Below are 17,015 nucleotides of genomic sequence, written 5' to 3'. Positions count from 1 at the left end.
TCTCCTAGGAGCTTTCGCTGTTTGTTATTTTCTTTTAATAGCACACTGATAAACGACGAAGCGAATAATCTTTTTTGTTATCTGGACCTGCCTTGAAATAGTATTTTACACTCGCCTCACAATGAAAACACTGAATATCACGCGCCAAAAGTTTTAGAAACCACACTTTTTTAGTTCTCTCTCAGCAGACCTTGTAAACAGGCCTAGGAATGCGAGTAATGTTTTACTTAATAGTGGCATTTCCTGTGGTTATTTACGTTATACGCCAAAGGGGAAAATTTGATTTTAAATGAAAATGAAGGAGGAGCTTACTCTCCATTGTTTGGCTGGGGGAATGGTGTTGGGACCTCCAGTTGTTGTGTTGCTTACACAATCGGTCTCCATATTATAATGAACATCGAACGATCGACTCGGTCGGCTTTGTATCGAGTATTTTCGGTTTCGTTTTTATTCTTATTCTTCTTTTATACATTTAAGCATATATGAATGAGCGATATATACGACATGTAGAAGAAAAACATAGGCCAAAAAAACCTCAGTTTGTCACACTGATTTTCAGCTAGTATTCCCAAAGTATATAAACTCTGAAGGTCATGCAAATGCGCAGTTACACACGGATCCAAACTTTCAAGTGAATTTTAGCTCCGTCATGTTACACACGTATTGAATTCGTTTGCGTCAAGTTGTATCTAGTGGTGAATGTGGAACGATTTAGCGGCGTTATGTTGCACATATATAAAATTCGTTTGTGTCAAGTTGTATTTAGTGGTGAATTGGAAGTATTTAGGGCCGTCATGTTGCACAAGTCTAAATTAGACAACATACGAAAATGAATTCACCTGAAAGTTTGGATCCGTAATTTCTCTGATCCGTTGAGGGTCTGCATTACCTCAGTGTTTATACGCTACGCTAGATGACGCTAAATTGTCCCACGAATATTTGACTTTGTCGTAGATATTACTCTTTCATACATGGTCTCGACTTCGTCTCGACGAAACATACATACTCATGCAAAAATTATTCTCTCTGTCGGAAAACGGAAATAGGTAGGACTAGATAGAGAAGGAAATTTACTACGGACCCACCTGAAACCTACCCAATCAGTTATTAGGGGCCTACTATTATTGGGGAAATTCAAAATAGTTTATTTTAACATAGCCCAATACACACAAGCTGTGTACGTACATCGAGGGCGAAGCTAGATGGGAAAAAACACCCTAGGTGTATTGGGCAATTTTAGACATAGTTTTATTGTATGTAATAGGTGAGAGTGTGTTGATAAAAACGTTAGAACCGATTCATTTGTCTACCGACTGATTCATTATCTCACACCAATACACTCTCATCATATACAATACAAATATTGTAAACGTAGGCAAAATTATTGATTTCGATGAAATAAGAAAATTTAGTGAAAAGTCATACCATAACAGCAATTCTATGCCGATATCATAAGGAAAACCACAATTATTCTCGAAACACGTATAATTTCCGAAAAATAAAGTTGAAATTTCAATCTTTGAATGAACAGTTAACAACAATACATGAAAATCACAAAAATGAGTATATGTAGTGCTGAGTTAACAATAGTTATTTGTTAACCAAGTGGAGAAATTCCACTGAAAGCTTGTGGACAGAGCGAAGCGAGGGCTGCAATTCGCTTAAAGGTGAAATTTCCTATTTCACCACGAGGTGAGTACAACGTATTAGCGTTGTTCGAAAATACGCATTTTTGTCCTCTTTGAATAAAAGAAAATAAATAGCGTGTTTTGGTAAAATGATTATTTTCTCACCCAATATGGCTGGACCCGCCATTTTTGGGTAGAAAATTATTATTTTCTCAGCTAAAATGGCGCCTCTCAGAATGGCAACAAAGCGTCATTGTGGGCAAAATAAGGATTTTCGCATCACTAGCATGAAAAATCACATGGCAAAATTAGTATGGAGTGCCGAGTTAACAGAATCACATGAAAATGGCAAAAATGAGTGTATGTAGTGCTTTGACAGCGTTGCCTTATTGTCAATATTCTCACCTTGTTATATATCACTTCCTCTTAATTTCGTTTTTGTTTATTCTATCTAATTTAAAACGGATTTACAAAGAGCCTCGTTCAACATATTAACCAAATAAATCCTTCGTTAAGTTATTATAATTAAATTTATTGCATTCAAACCAGGTGTAATATCTTCACGTGCAAAGAATATTTTCAGAGAACTGTGTAACGTAAAACGTTCAACGTATGTAACACCAAGTTTCGCACCGTGCTTCAATGTTTTCATCGTAAATAAACACAAGGTTGTACTTGAACTTTTATAACATTACGTTGAATTTAATTTGAAACGATACCGGTAGCGAACTTTGTCCATTTAGTCTAATTATTTGTTCCGTATTTTTAGGCTAAATTGATGATGACGCAAGGTTAATTATATTAGTGGCTCCACTGTACCTTCTTCGTCGAACTAACAATCTCACCATTTTCAATTTTCTCGTAAAGATTGAATAGGTACTTGTAAAATTGTAGTAAATCATGTGCATGTAAGTATACTCGGTATACCGACAAGCACACTGATTCTGCATTCAAAAGCTAATATTCAGTAGAATATTAAGACATAAAGCTTTTCATTCCATTTCGACAACACTTTACAATCCATAATTAAATTTAAAAAAGAAAATGTGTCGGTGTCGGTGCCTCTTAGCATGAAAAATACAACAACAAAAAACAGAAAAATTCAATTAACTTTAAAACCAAGTTTTAAATTAACGTTGCATCCACACAACTCATTCAAAATCCTCGTTCTGCCATTAAAGAGCCTAAAGGGATGACTATCTAAAGAGCAAAAATAATTTATAAATTTATTCGAAGACGGAAAGCACTCTTAAAACGAATAAAAATACCCGTGGTGATGGTGATCTTATTCATTTTGTACATATTTTCACCCCGGTTTGGTGTTCGGAATAGTTAAGTGTAGAATAAGGAATAAGTAGCTTGGAAATTAATGAAAATTATTGTTATGACGTGACGTTATATTGCTGAATGAACGTAATTTAATTTTAAATTTGTTTTATTTCATAGCCATTTAATTTGCTGATATGTATTTGTACCAACGTGGATATACACATTTAACTGGAACAGCAGTACGTACGATGATTATTGATTTTATTGCGACAAAGTGTTTTGTATAGAACAGTTTCTTCATTATTTCACATCCGGCCATGATGTAAGCATCGATAGATTTAACAATTTACTTAACAGAAAGAAACGATGACTTCTTATTTCCGAAACGTATTTTTATAACAGGCTGTAGTATAGTTGGGGGATTATGAACAATGGACACTTACAATGTTGATTTGTTCAGATTGATTTTATTGTTTTATCGACGAATGGCTAGTTTAAGTACTAGAACTGGTACATTAATTATCAGAATCGTAATTATTTATTATTCAATTATTTGTTTATTTAGATTTAGAGTATTAGTAAAGAACCTGCAAAAAATCATATTCGAACTTCGAACTTATGTCCCTGGTTTAGTGCTACCGCATCGACTATGAAGGTCACATTTACCATTTAAAGCGTTTCAAAGACCCAATTATTTACCAAAATTTTTCTCAACATTTCAAAATTCTGAATGGTAGATACTGGATTCCACTGCATGTGTCCATTGCAACTAACTAAGCGTGACCGGTTTTAGTCTCTGTTTTGATAATGAGCATGTGGAGAGATAAAATTCACTCAGCTCATACGTATTGCTAAAACAGGTTCATAAACTTGGGGACAGAAAATAGTTCATCCGGTTACCTGATTGTTAAATAAAAGCCGATGAATCAAAATGAATTTTTGAGATAGTACCATAGAGGTAGACTACCAATTATGACTCAAAATTCATTGAAAAATTATGTCACACGCACCACTAACAAGGAAACGTCAACTTTGCTTCTTTTGACGTTATGAGTTCCTTTTTTATGACGGTACTCGAAAGCTGTAACACACACATTTAAATATGATTTTTCATTTTAATTTGTCAGTTCGTCGGGGAGGGCCCTCGGAGAGTACTGTCATCGATGTGTTCAATTTTCCCTTCGTTTTCTTTTCCAGTTGACGAAGAAACGAAGATAAAATGGAGTATTTTTCTAAACGGGGCTTAAATGTGAATGAATTAGACAAACCCCTTACTGTGGATTTACATAGCAACGTAAAAGTGACAGATGCAAAAATTTTCTCATACGGCAACTCGAAATTTCATTCATAATTTTAATTTTATGAATGAAATTTCGGGTTGCAGTATTTAAAAAACATTGCATCTGTCACTTTTACGTTGCTATGTAAATCCACAGTTACAAAGCCAAATATGAAGCAAGTCACTGTGCGTGCATCTTCCAAAACAAATGATAACATTTTAGGTGACGAATTCACGCCGTAAGTGCGGTCGAAATTCAAAATGGAAAGTGCGGAGGTCTTTCTAACGTAGCGTCATTTTCATACAAGGAAGCGTTTTTCGGTTCACTTTTTCATCGAATCGTTCACTTAAAATTCGAATTTTAGGCACACTTACGGCGTGAATTTTGCGTTAACACGCCTAAAATTTCTACAACAAAAATTTGACCTAAAGATGTTTCTATAAAAAATATTTTACGGCACAAATAACAGATGTCGAGGAAACTACTGTTAAAGAAATGTTTAAAATAGAAAAAATCATGTCACGAAAGAAGATCATTCAAATGGAAGAAAACCGAATCATCTGCCACTTGTGACGGACATTTTCTCCCAACAAAATTTTCTGAAGCCATTGGGAAACTTTTTTTAAAGTTTTTCAAAGTCCTTGCTTCCTCTATTGTTTGGAGGGAAAGGAACTGCGTCAACACCACCGCTACCGCTACGGCTTTGGTCACGTCATGAACCGTTTTGTGGAACAGTCGCATAGATCTGATCAGTACAATTCAATTGAGCGGAAACATTGGATTGAAAGCCCATCGCGCTAACGAAAGTAGAAGTAGTAACAAAAAAAATTGTTTTCAAACTTCTTTGGTCGTGGAAGTAAACAATACAAGAAACATAAACAACAACATCGAATCCCTGGTAAAACAATTTCATACACCCGACCGGCAGCTAAGAATCGGACACGATACCACAATAACATAAGTAGTTATTTATAATGATTGTAATAAAATATTAGAAAAAAAAATATTCTAACACCATAATCCTATTCTAACATTTTATTTTCGGTTTATTTTTATTTATTATACATATTTTTCCTCCACACTATACTCGACCGCCGAGCTATATCAGGAAGTCAAACATTTTGTTGAATCGAGTATACAATCGTTTGAACGACGATTTTTTTTCCACAATTTTCATATATAAGGTAAATAATGGAGAGTTGATCTACCCAAAAATGAATAGGACATATTCGCGGTTTATTGTATCGTGAGTTGTCTGTTGATTTTTTCTTCATACACACTAATCATTCATTTTTTGGGTAGGTCAACTCTCCACTATTTACCTTATTATCCGTTTACGCACAACTAAGAATGCGCGCAATACACATAAACGCAAACGTTTTAACGACAAATTTCTCTCATTCCGACATTTACATGTTGCCGGCAAAAGAGATGAATGGCGATTCGTTGAAATGGCTCTCTGCTTAATCAGTTCATTGTGCGTTCCAAATAAACATGACTCGAGACACATTATAATCGTAGTCGGGTGAGAAGTTTGAATAAATTAGAACAGAACCAAAGATAATTGTTCAATAATGTGCGAGAAACGTTTTCTCGCACTAAGAATGAGTGCGAGAAAACATTTCGCGCACGCAATCAAACGTAGGTATAGTAGGTATATGTAAACAAATCTTCATTCATCAAATACATGCATGGACAGGTGTGGATTGTGATTGAAAAAAAAAACTGTTTAGGTAAAACCTTCTAAATTTTCAGTTTTTGTTCGAAACATGAAGAATTGAGAAAAAATATGAATGTTGGGTATTGCATTAGTTTCAAATGTTGTGTAATAGTAGACTGGACTATTGGTTGCAGCTGTTTTAAAATTTTACCAGTGAAGGTCACTTTCGCACAATCTGCAAAGCGACAGTCGCAAATTAATTTTTGTGTTGAACGTTTTGTATGCAGGGCAGGGTGCAAAAGATCCAGCAAAAATTACATTTTAATAACAATTAAAACAAAAACAACTTTTACATTCTACTTTAATCAGTGCAGTGTTTATCACAGTAAGATATCGATATACATACAGATATCTAGCACCAAAAAAAACGAATAGACAGGAAGAGTATTTTAACCGTTCGTTATATGTATAGTACACTCATGGCAGTCTGAATAACACATTTCGCATTTTTGTTTGTTTTTGCGTTTTACGTAAGTTTGTCTATTTTTGCATGTACGGAGAAACCCAGAGAAGCCAGTAGAACACAAACGAGAAAATATGTCGATTTTTAAACTTCCGTCCCTGTATACTGTTGAAATTACGAACTATTGAGCAATGAAAGTAGATAAGTAAGTATGGCCAGTCCATACAAGTCGGAGCACATACGGATTTGCATGGAGATGCGGGAAATCAGAAACAAAACTACATTTTTTATTTACATCTTTAAAAAAAATTTCTATTTAAAATCGCTTGATAAGATTTTAGTGTAGACAATTGAGTCGTACAACTTTACTATTGCATAGAAAAATAGGTCAGCATCCTCTTAAATTTTTTGTGTAACAGTAACTTATTAACCGTACGAAGAAACACCTTTGGATTTTTGGCTAAAACATGAAGAATCGATTTTTTTAACTGTGAAAATTCTATGTCTCCAGTTTCGTGGCTGATCACAATGTGAATGTGAGATACTCTCAGAGTTATACAACAACCAAATACAAAGTATACAGTAGAAGGTTCCAAAAATAGCCAAATAAAATTGTACCAAGTCATACAAATCGAAACACTCCGATCTGAAACATGTTTCGAAGACTCTGCAGAATTCTGCGAATCTTGAAGACAGTGATACCGTACATCAAATGCAATGGAAGCGAAGGGAAAATGAATTTTGCCTGGTTTATGGTCCTCATAGACAGAGGACCTCGGCATTGCACGATATTTGTTTCTAAATTTGGTCACCCATGTCAAAAATGGTCTAAAATATCAGTCGATACTGTCCAGAATCTGGAAATAATCTGCAATTCTGGAAAAATTGGTCACTTACATCAAACGCAATGGAGGCGAAACGAAATTTAATTTTGTCTGGTTTATGGCATACATAGACAGAGGACCTGGGCATTGCACGATATTTATTCCAAAACAGGGTCACCCATATCAAAAATAAGTCGAAAAATTAGTTTGAAATCAGTCGATACCGTGCAATATTGCACGGTAACGACGGTTTATTTACCCATTTTTCACGCTATTTTTGATATGGGTGACCCTGTTTTGGAATAAATATCGTGCAATGCCCAGGTACCCTGTCTATGTATGCCATAAACCAGACAAAATTAAATTTCGTTTCGCCTCCATTGCGTTTGATGTAAGTGACCAATTTTTCCAGAATTGCAGATTATTTCCAGATTCTGGACAGTATCGACTGATATTTTAGACCATTTTTGACATGGGTGACCAAATTTAGAAACAAATATCGTGCAATGCCGAGGTCCTCTGTCTATGAGGACCATAAACCAGGCAAAATTCATTTTCCCTTCGCTTCCATTGCATTTGATGTACGGTATCACTTTCTCCAAGATTCACAGAATTCTGCAGAGTCTTCGAAACATGTTTCGGATCGGAGTGTTTCGATTTGTATGACTTGGTACAATTTTATTTGGTTATTTTTGGAACCTTCTACTGTATACTTTGTATTTGGTTGTTGTAGAACTCTGAGAGTATCTCACATTCACATTGTGATCAGCCACGAAACTGGAGACATAGAATTTTCACAGTTAAAAAAATCGATTCTTCATGTTTTAGCCAAAAATCCAAAGGTGTTTCTTCGTACGGTTAATAAGTTACTGTTACACAAAAAATTTAAGAGGATGCTGACCTATTTTCTATGCAATAGTAAAGTTGTACGACTCAATTGTCTACACTAAAATCTTATCAAGCGATTTTAAATAGAATTTTTTTTTAAAGATGTAAATAAAAAATGTAGTTTTGTTTCTGATTTCCCGCATCTCCCATGGCGCCACCTCAAACGAACTCATTTCTGGTGGAAATTTGCACTAGAAATGAGTTCGTTTGAGGTGGCGCCATGCAAATCCGTGTGTGCTCCGGCTAGAACAAATTTAAACGTTTGGCCATACCTATCTATTTACTTTCATTGCTATTGAGAAGCAATAAGAATGCCAGACAAAATATAAAAGAGCTATTATCGCAATGTGATCAGGTCTGTTGGAAAATGATCACGCTGTAGAGCTCATTTCTAATCAATTTCTTCATTCAATGATGATGGATGCATAATTCAATATGATTCGTTTTCGTTTTCAGAAAATGGCACGATCTTGCCAAGGTCGAGTTATAAATTGGGCCCTAATATTCCTCATCTACTGTTCGATACAAGTGTATTCAGCTACAACCCAAGGCCCATTTACAGAATTTGACGAAATATCCACATCAAATGTAGCACCAAATATCGAAATTGAAAAATCCACAGAAACAACAACAACCAACACTATTTATTATGTACCCAATTTGTTGTACATACCTCGTCGAACTCGATGTATACCGCCAGATATTGAACGATATCCAAGACCATTGATTCCACAGACATGGAGGAAAAATGGGGGCCTAATTGTACACGTTTTAGTAGTATTGTTTACAATTGTCGGACTAAATGTCGTTTGCGATGGTTATTTTGTTTCGAGTATACATCGAATATCTGAAAGTAAGTAACTCAAAATTCTAGTAATAATTTTATTGTTAAAATGATTTCATATTTCGAAGAAGATCGTGAAATAACGATGTCGATAAAAAAAGTAGTTTGTTCACGAAAACCAAATGACAATAAGTTAGCGCAAACAGATAAAAAAGATAATGGCAGTCAACTCCAAGGTTTTGAAAAAACAGGTTAAGACACTTCTGAGTTGATCATGAAGGCGGTGACACATACATTTTGACAAATAGATGCTTTTTATTGAACACACTCATTACAGATTGTTTGAAATGTCAAATTGATTAAAACCATTTTTTTTTCTTCAAGTTGACATTTAAAACAATCTGTAATGAGTGTGTTCAACAAAATGTATCTACTTGTCAAAATTTTTATGTCCAACCCACCCGCCTTCGTGCAAGGTTCTGAAAGAACAGGTTAAGGCTCCCGCGAAGGCGAGTGACACACACATTTTGACAAATAGATGCATTTTAGTGAACGCACTCATTACAGATTGTTTGAAATGTCAACTTGATAAAAACTTTTTTTTTCTTTAAGTTGACATTTCAAACAATATGTAATGAATCTGTTCAATAAAAAGCATATATTTGTCGCATATTTGTGTGTCACCGTCTTCCTGATCACCTCAGAAGCGTCTTAACCTGTTCTTTCAGAACCTTGGTCAACTCGGCGCACCGTCAGCGAATGAGCTGCCGTTATCATTTCCTTGAGCGCAATCTAAAATTGTCCAAGTTAACACGTATTTTGACTATGAACGAACACGATTTCATTCAGAGATCGGTTTTCATATAAATATTGATGAGGTTATGTCTCTATGGATGAAAGACAGTAATTTGATAATTCGTTGGCCTTGGAACAGACCTATAGGTTTTGTTCCGAATAACTGTAAACACGAATTTTGACTGACCGAACGAACACGATTTCGTCCATAGAGTTCGATTATGTGTGTATGGATGAAATTTGACAGTAATTTGACAACTCGTATGACCTTGGAACAAACCTATATTTTCATACAGAACTGAAGCTTTCACCTGAGGATGCAGGATCAACGTTTATGGCCGTAGGAACTAGTATTTATAAACTCTTAAGTGAGTATATTTTCCCGACAACGCATAAAAAACTTAGTGTGAAAGAGATGGGAGATTTTGAGAGAGTAGACGCATGAACTTCTCTCACATCATGCATCTCTTTTGCATGCGTTCTATGGGAATGTCTACAGTAATGCAATGAGTGGTCAGCTAATATTTTTTTCTTTCTTTCAGTGGCTGTCATTGGACCGTTTTTCGATTTTGAGGGTAAGGATGGTGTTAGTGTATCAAGTGGCATTGTTGGCAGTACAGTCTTCAACGTTATTTTAATATCCGCTTGCGCGCTATGTTCCGGAACAGTTTGTTATTTAAATTGGAGAAATTTAGTTCGAGATTGTGTCTTCTGCTTAATTTCAATTGTTGCTATGTTTGTTGTCACCATCAACGACCACATAGCTTGGGTAAATATCTTCACTGCCACAAAACGATATTTTATTAAGTTTAATGTTTTTAGTACGAAACTGTATCAATGGTTTTGTTCTACATCGTGTATTGTGCAGTGGTATTTATCAACACATCACGTAAACGAAAGGCACAGGCGATAAATTCTAAACAAATAAACCAAGCTTCTGTCGCCATTTCACAACCGAAAGTGACCAATCAAGAAACTCAAATAATTGACCACCCATCAAAGGATTCCGGACCACACGAAATTCTTGACCCATTGGAAAAACCTATCAATACCAGTTTACTAGCAAGAATATTCCGGGCCATCGCCTATCCCATCCAATATGTGTGCGAATTGACAATTCCAGACTGTAGAACATATCGTAATCGGTATGCGCTGACATTTGTCATGTCAATCATATGGATATTGCTTTACTCTTACTTAATGGTGAGCATTCGATATTGGGTTCATGAGCTTCATTAATGACATCATTAATAAAGGTTTGGCAAATCACAATAATTGGCTATACAATAGGCATACCAGATGCTGTTATGCGCCTAACATTTGTTGCTGCTGGTATTTCTGTTCCGAAAGTACTAAGTTCGATAGCTGTCATCAAAGAGGGTTATGGAGATATGGTAATTCCACATGCACTTGGATCAACTATCTTCGATATACTCATTTGCCTTGGCCTGAAGTGGTTAATTCAAACGACACTAATTGATTATGGCGGTCATATCAACGTCTTGTCCAAAGGTATAAAAGAATTTATATCTTGTGATTCGTGCTAGAAATAAAATTTTGTGCAAGGATCACAATATTTTGCTAGATGTAAGATGTTCCTCGAATTTATCATTAATGGTTTTCCTCTTCTGTTCGCTCAACGTAGGCCTAACTTACTCAACTATATGGCTAATATCTTCAGTTGTTTTACTTTTGTTATCGCTCCGGTTGAACGGATGGAAGCTGGACCGTAGAATTGGATACATACTATTGGCCTTACTGTTGGTATATATAACGATAGCATTGATGTACGCATTAAACGTATTTGGCATCGAAAATCCCTTACAATGTAATACTCTTTATTAAATAAAGTGATAGTGACCTAACTGCAAACACAAGTACCGTCATGAATCATAAGCATGAGGAATATTTATACCGAGGCTTGATCACAAGAGGCCAGTAAAGAAATTAGTTTTTTCAATTGGACCAACATCTGCCGAGTGATAAGACTTTGGAAAATAGATATTTTCATCATAAGAAGAGAAACCACGAAATTACAGTATACGTGTGAATCCGTATGCCGAGAGAATTATTTTGCATATGTATGAATATTTCGTCGAGACGAAGTCAAGACGCAACATACATACGTATGCAAAAATAATTCTCGTGGCATACGAATTCACACACATACTGTGATTGAGTGTGTTCTCTCCAACAGAATTTTCCACGCTTTTTGATACGAAAAACAGAAAAAAACAAAAAGAGCAAAATAAAGTGAGAGAGTTAGCTCCGCCTTCGTATACATCAATTCAAAACAGGTCGCATGCGAGTAAAACATCATCTATATGCCTAGACCTGTTTACAAGGTCTGCTCAGAGAGAACTAAAAATAGTACATTTTCTACCTTGGTGTATATTTCGAGAATAACTTCGTATGTACAATTGTATATAACGAGCGCCAGCGAGTGTATATACAATTGTACATAAGAAGTGATTCGAGAAATATACACCAAGGTAGAACAATGTTTTATCTCCTGCAAGCTGATATTTCATACATTAGCGAAATAACCACAAAAATTTGGATTTAAAATTAATTAATTAAGCATGTTGTTTTAAAACGCATTCACAACAAAAAAAAACATCATACAGAGAATCCTTTATTTACTTACTCACACACATATACTATCCACCTCAACATTTCGTTTAAATCACATCATTCCGACTACTCTGATTATTTGATCGATGTAGAAGTGACTAACGAACCACTACCGACAGCAATTGCATCGCGTTATGTGATTTGTTGGCGTAGTGGTCAGCATGTTTGGTTGATATGCTGCTGGTCCCGTGTTCACTTCCGCCGTTCGGCAATTTTTTTTTTTCAAATATGTAGATGGAAAGTAAATTTACCCTAGGTGGGTTATGTGTGAATTATCCAATCGTATAGGCTGTGGTTATGTATGTGTTTGTGTTTATATGCAGAAACGCGTAATGTATGAAATATCAGCTTGCAGGAGATAAACTATTGTTTCCGATAACTTTCGGCGCGTGATTTCGTCTGTTTTCGTATCATGAAGCGTGTGTAAAGTTTTTTTTACGTATTGATCCAATACTCTCGAGAGAGTGTTGATTGATCACATCACGATTTCAAGGCCTTATCACTCGGCAGATAGTGGTCCAATTGAAAAACTAGTTTCTTTACCGGACTCCTGAGGTTGAATTAATTTTCATCATTTTCATGCTTTGTCAAAGATATGCGACTTAAAGATGAAAACAAACGAGACATTGAAAACGTGTTTTGGTCCTAGTTTTCATTGACAAATGCAGCAATTGTAATTTTCGATAGAGAAATTTCCCACTTATTTGACAGTTGCAACAATTCCGTCATGAAAACAAGGACAACAACATGTTTTGAGTGACTCGTTTGTTTTCAGCGTAAGTGCCCACTCCACTCAACAAAAAGTACTCCGTGAAAGAGCCGTGAGAGAGCAAGCTGTCAAATAAATAAAGAAAAAATTGAAAAAATTCAATTTTGTCTCTCACACGTATACTTGTTTGGTAAAATGGAATTATTTTTGAATGTTTGACCACTTCCTGAAATCCCATTAGAAGCCTCAGTGTGAAAATTTAACGTTTCACGGAGTGGTTAAGAATACCGAATATCCACAATTTCATCGTTAGACCCGTTTTACAGTAGGTGAAATCATACTACCAATCACATTTACTGTTGTGACGAATACGTTTTGCAAAAATTTCCCAACAACCCAGCAAATTTATTTGAGAAGCACAAAACCACTTTACACATTCTTTGACAGAAATATGTCTCAAAAAGATATCTAAACAAATTGACAAAAACATTTCAGCACATCTTATAATTGAAATGCTAACGATAAAGTTCCAAAAATTTACCCATATCGTATTCGGTTATTGAAGAATTCACTTAATATGATACACAGAGCAAAGTGGAGAGTTTTAATGTTATTCAACTTTACCCTCTAGCTCGTATCAATTTTAGAAACGAAAACCTCTAACACACAACATTCACATTTACACCCTTTCTGAAAGCATAAACAAAATTAATTCTTACTTAATACGTTATCTGTCCACTTGAACCAAAAATACCGGACCGAAAGAAGTAAGGGTCTTCTGCCTTCTATCGTCGGTATAATAACACAAAATATATTGTGTGACTGCTTACATATTTATATTATACAATTTGCCATACGCTTTGTAATTCGTAGACCAAATAGAGGGGGATTAAGTATGACCACATAGTCAACCTTTAATTTGCATAAGTAGACACCATACTGACACAGACTGCATGATAGAAATTTAAATCAATTTAGTTGATTCAAAAGTGACATTAGATTTGACGCAAGTTTTGAATTGAATATTTCGCCTCTACTACCATTTACAACTGATTCGTAAATAGTTAGTTAGTTAGTTTCGGTATAGCGGGTAAAACAGTCACAAAAATAGTAGATTATGTACTGGTTTCAACAATTCTATATGAAGAGTGTGAAGTTTGTAGCACGCGCCGAAGGCAATAACAATCTCCCAACAAGGATTCAATCTACTATTTTTCGCTATTTTTTCTAAAGGGGGAAAGGAGATGTGGAAGATGTTGAAATATTTTCCATCTGGACAGGGTTGTTGCGAATAATAACTTCATAAATGAAATTTATTTAACGTATGGCGATTGCAGTATCGATGCCATTCAAACTATGAACCATATTCTGAAAGAAGTGATTGTCCGTTGCAGACGGTGAAATAGGAGCGCTGAACGAGGCGAGTTGTGAAGCGATTGACTGGCTTCATTGTTTGAAGATTTATGTGTAAAGTGGTCATTTGAGGGACGTGGTTTTGAATTTGAACTTCAGATAAAAATTTGTAAGGAATCTACAGCCTGGGACAGTCAAAAAAGTGCATTTTTTTTATTCTATACGTGTTTCAATTAATGTAATGTAAATTAATGTTGATTCGACTAAGTTCAATTTTTCCTTCAACGCAAAAACGGAATTTCAGCTGTTTTGCCATTGTAATTTGTATTGTTAAAACAGCTGAAATCGATAAACACGAAAATCATAAAAATACACTTTTTTGGCTGTCCTTGGCTGTAAGATCGATTGATAAAAAAGGAGGGGTCTACCAAGAGCGTACCTTTCATACATTTTATAGAATTTCTTCATACATTTTTTGCGTACTCATCGAATGCGGATCTGAAAATCGTATTCTGACCTGATAGCAGAAAACGAGACTTAAATTAGGTCAGGTTCAGGTTGAACTTGAATAAACTGAACCAGAAATCTTATGTTAGGGTTCAGGTTATGTTCAGGTTATGGCCGAATTTGATCGGAACCTTATTAGTGCGTGATTTCTGAATTCGCGCTTATGCAATTTAAGGGCCGAGCAGTTTTGGCTCTGCTATAAATTTGAAATAAAATTTAACTGTCCAGGGAAAGTGAAATTACATTCTACCACATAATATGCCCCACTAAATGTGGGTTTAACATTATTTAAACGTTGTAGAGTGCGTATTTTATTTTAAATGTGAGAAAGTGCATCTGCCTGCGATCTGATCTGCCCAGCAGGTTTCTCCTTGCTACTTTTCTGTATGAATCACAATTGTCTTAAAAATGCAAACAAAAATATAACGGGAAAACATTTAAAAATTATTAATCCATTTGAGAGATGAATCAACCAAAACTCAAAATGAAATCCCATTTTCACTCTACGTACACAATAAATTATCCATCAATCGAGTAAGAAACCAAGAGTTTGCCAAAATAGGTATATTATGGATGTGTGTATGGTGTAACTGTAATTTTCTATCTGTGAATTTGCTATGTGATTTATCAAATTTCTTCAGCAAACAAAGCAGACACATAAAATTTCCATTGCAGATAGACATATATATGTACAATAACGTGAATAATATAGACGAGTAATACAATTCTATAAGAAAATAATATATAATTTCTATGCACTTCGTCGACTGTGTACGCCTTTTCCGGAATATCCTTTTTCTATACATATTTATTCTTTCCCTTTTCATATATATCCAATAAACTAGCTATCCGCGATCTAGTGCTTCTGTATTAACAGCTATATGGATCATATATGGTTGGTTGAGTTGAGTAGATGTTGATTTCCGGTGGAAAGATATAAACACAAGCATTCATATGGATCGATGAAGTGAACGTATCTTGTTTACGGTTTTTTTAAGTGTTGTAATAAATTTTTTGAATATGTTTTTCCGTCTGGAAAATTGTTTATTTTGGATTCTCAACCAGCGCAAAGAACTGAAAATGGTAATGTGTTTATTGGATATATTTTGTTTGATGGTTAGAAATTAATGGACTTTACTTTCGAATTTATGTTATAAAATTTTATTACCCTCTGGGAAAGAAAATGTACGTATTGATATAACATGGTATAGTGTAGCAGAAATGTAGCACCCGTTTTGAAAATTTCGAACAGTTTTGGATCCTTTACAAATTATCAATCTTAAGTTGGTTCACCAGTTGAGATGAGAAAATTTGGAAATATATCTGTTACTAGCGCTGTTACCCGGACTTTAGCCGCTCCTTTCGGACCGATCCGGTTTAAGTTCAAATTCAGATGGAACAGCTTAGTAAGTTGAGAAAAATATCAGAGTGACAACGGAGTCTCTGAAACCTAGGTGAGTAGGCAGCCGGAGTTTTTTTTTCGCTGTCCGACTTTTTTTTTCTTAAGAGCAGATTCTGCCAATAACGGTCTGTTGAGTTACAAAAACTCTAGTTTCAAGAAAAAATCGTAGTTTCAGGCATTAGACATTGGTCCTTCCTCTATTGCCTCAAAGTGTTAATTTGATCTGAGTAAAACAAAACTATTGCAATTGGCAGAGGTCTGCATTTTCAAAACATAGTTTTTCACGCTCTATCGTCTCCAGCAAGTTTTATTCGCTCACCATAGAAACTGAGGCGTCCGCTGTTAGACGATTTTACATATTCTGACAATTTACCATCAGCGAACCGCCGAGTTATGTAAGACAAATCCGTTATTGGCGGAGAAAAAATTTTGATAGCGGAGACAGGCCGAGGCTCTAAAGTACCAATTCAAAAAAATATGCCCTTAAAAGCGTTTTAGAACTAGACGTTTTAAAACTAGAGTCAGGAAGGACTAGACTTAGGCGGATCTTGAAAAAACCAAGGCCCGCTCACCTCAAATCTATAGATGATTTTCTTTACCGACCATGAATGAATTCTAAGAAATGTTTTTTTTTCGGAATACTTCGTCTTTCCCAGGGACTTGGGGAACTTGAAGTCCTTTTTTTGTTCCGAAATTTTCTCTGAGTGATAAAGGAAACTCTTTAGGTTTTCAATTTTAAAATGCTTGCAACCCATGACTTAACATAGTATCCGAAAATTTCTCTTCCATTTTCAACATTGAGTATGAAAATGAAAGAAT

At 35.2% G+C, this 17,015-nt stretch overlaps 1 protein-coding gene across 3 annotated transcripts; it reads left to right on the top strand.

The window, feature by feature from the left end:
- The first annotated feature begins 5,629 nt into the window (after positions 1-5,629).
- On the top strand, positions 5,630-11,458 carry LOC119068538 (probable sodium/potassium/calcium exchanger CG1090). 3 transcript variants are annotated; one of them, XM_037172153.1, is made up of 7 exons: positions 5,630-5,702; positions 8,469-8,865; positions 9,888-9,959; positions 10,134-10,360; positions 10,414-10,794; positions 10,848-11,103; positions 11,237-11,458. In XM_037172153.1, the coding sequence occupies exons 2-7, from the start codon at positions 8,472-8,474 to the stop codon at positions 11,434-11,436; spliced, it is 1,530 nt and encodes a 509-aa protein (XP_037028048.1). In that variant the 5' UTR covers positions 5,630-5,702; positions 8,469-8,471; the 3' UTR covers positions 11,437-11,458. The 3 variants fall into 3 exon arrangements, with proteins under 3 accessions (XP_037028048.1, XP_037028047.1, XP_037028049.1); XM_037172152.1 differs by lacking the exon at positions 5,630-5,702 and adding an exon at positions 6,101-6,222; XM_037172154.1 differs by lacking the exon at positions 5,630-5,702 and adding an exon at positions 6,236-6,367.
- Positions 11,459-17,015: the final 5,557 nt, after the last annotated feature.

The sequence above is a fragment of the Bradysia coprophila genome (genome assembly GCF_014529535.1).
Source record: "Bradysia coprophila strain Holo2 chromosome X unlocalized genomic scaffold, BU_Bcop_v1 contig_20, whole genome shotgun sequence".
Taxonomy (NCBI): domain Eukaryota; kingdom Metazoa; phylum Arthropoda; class Insecta; order Diptera; family Sciaridae; genus Bradysia; species Bradysia coprophila.
Note: the sequence above shows the minus strand (reverse complement) of the source record. Positions and strands in the feature narration are given on the sequence as shown.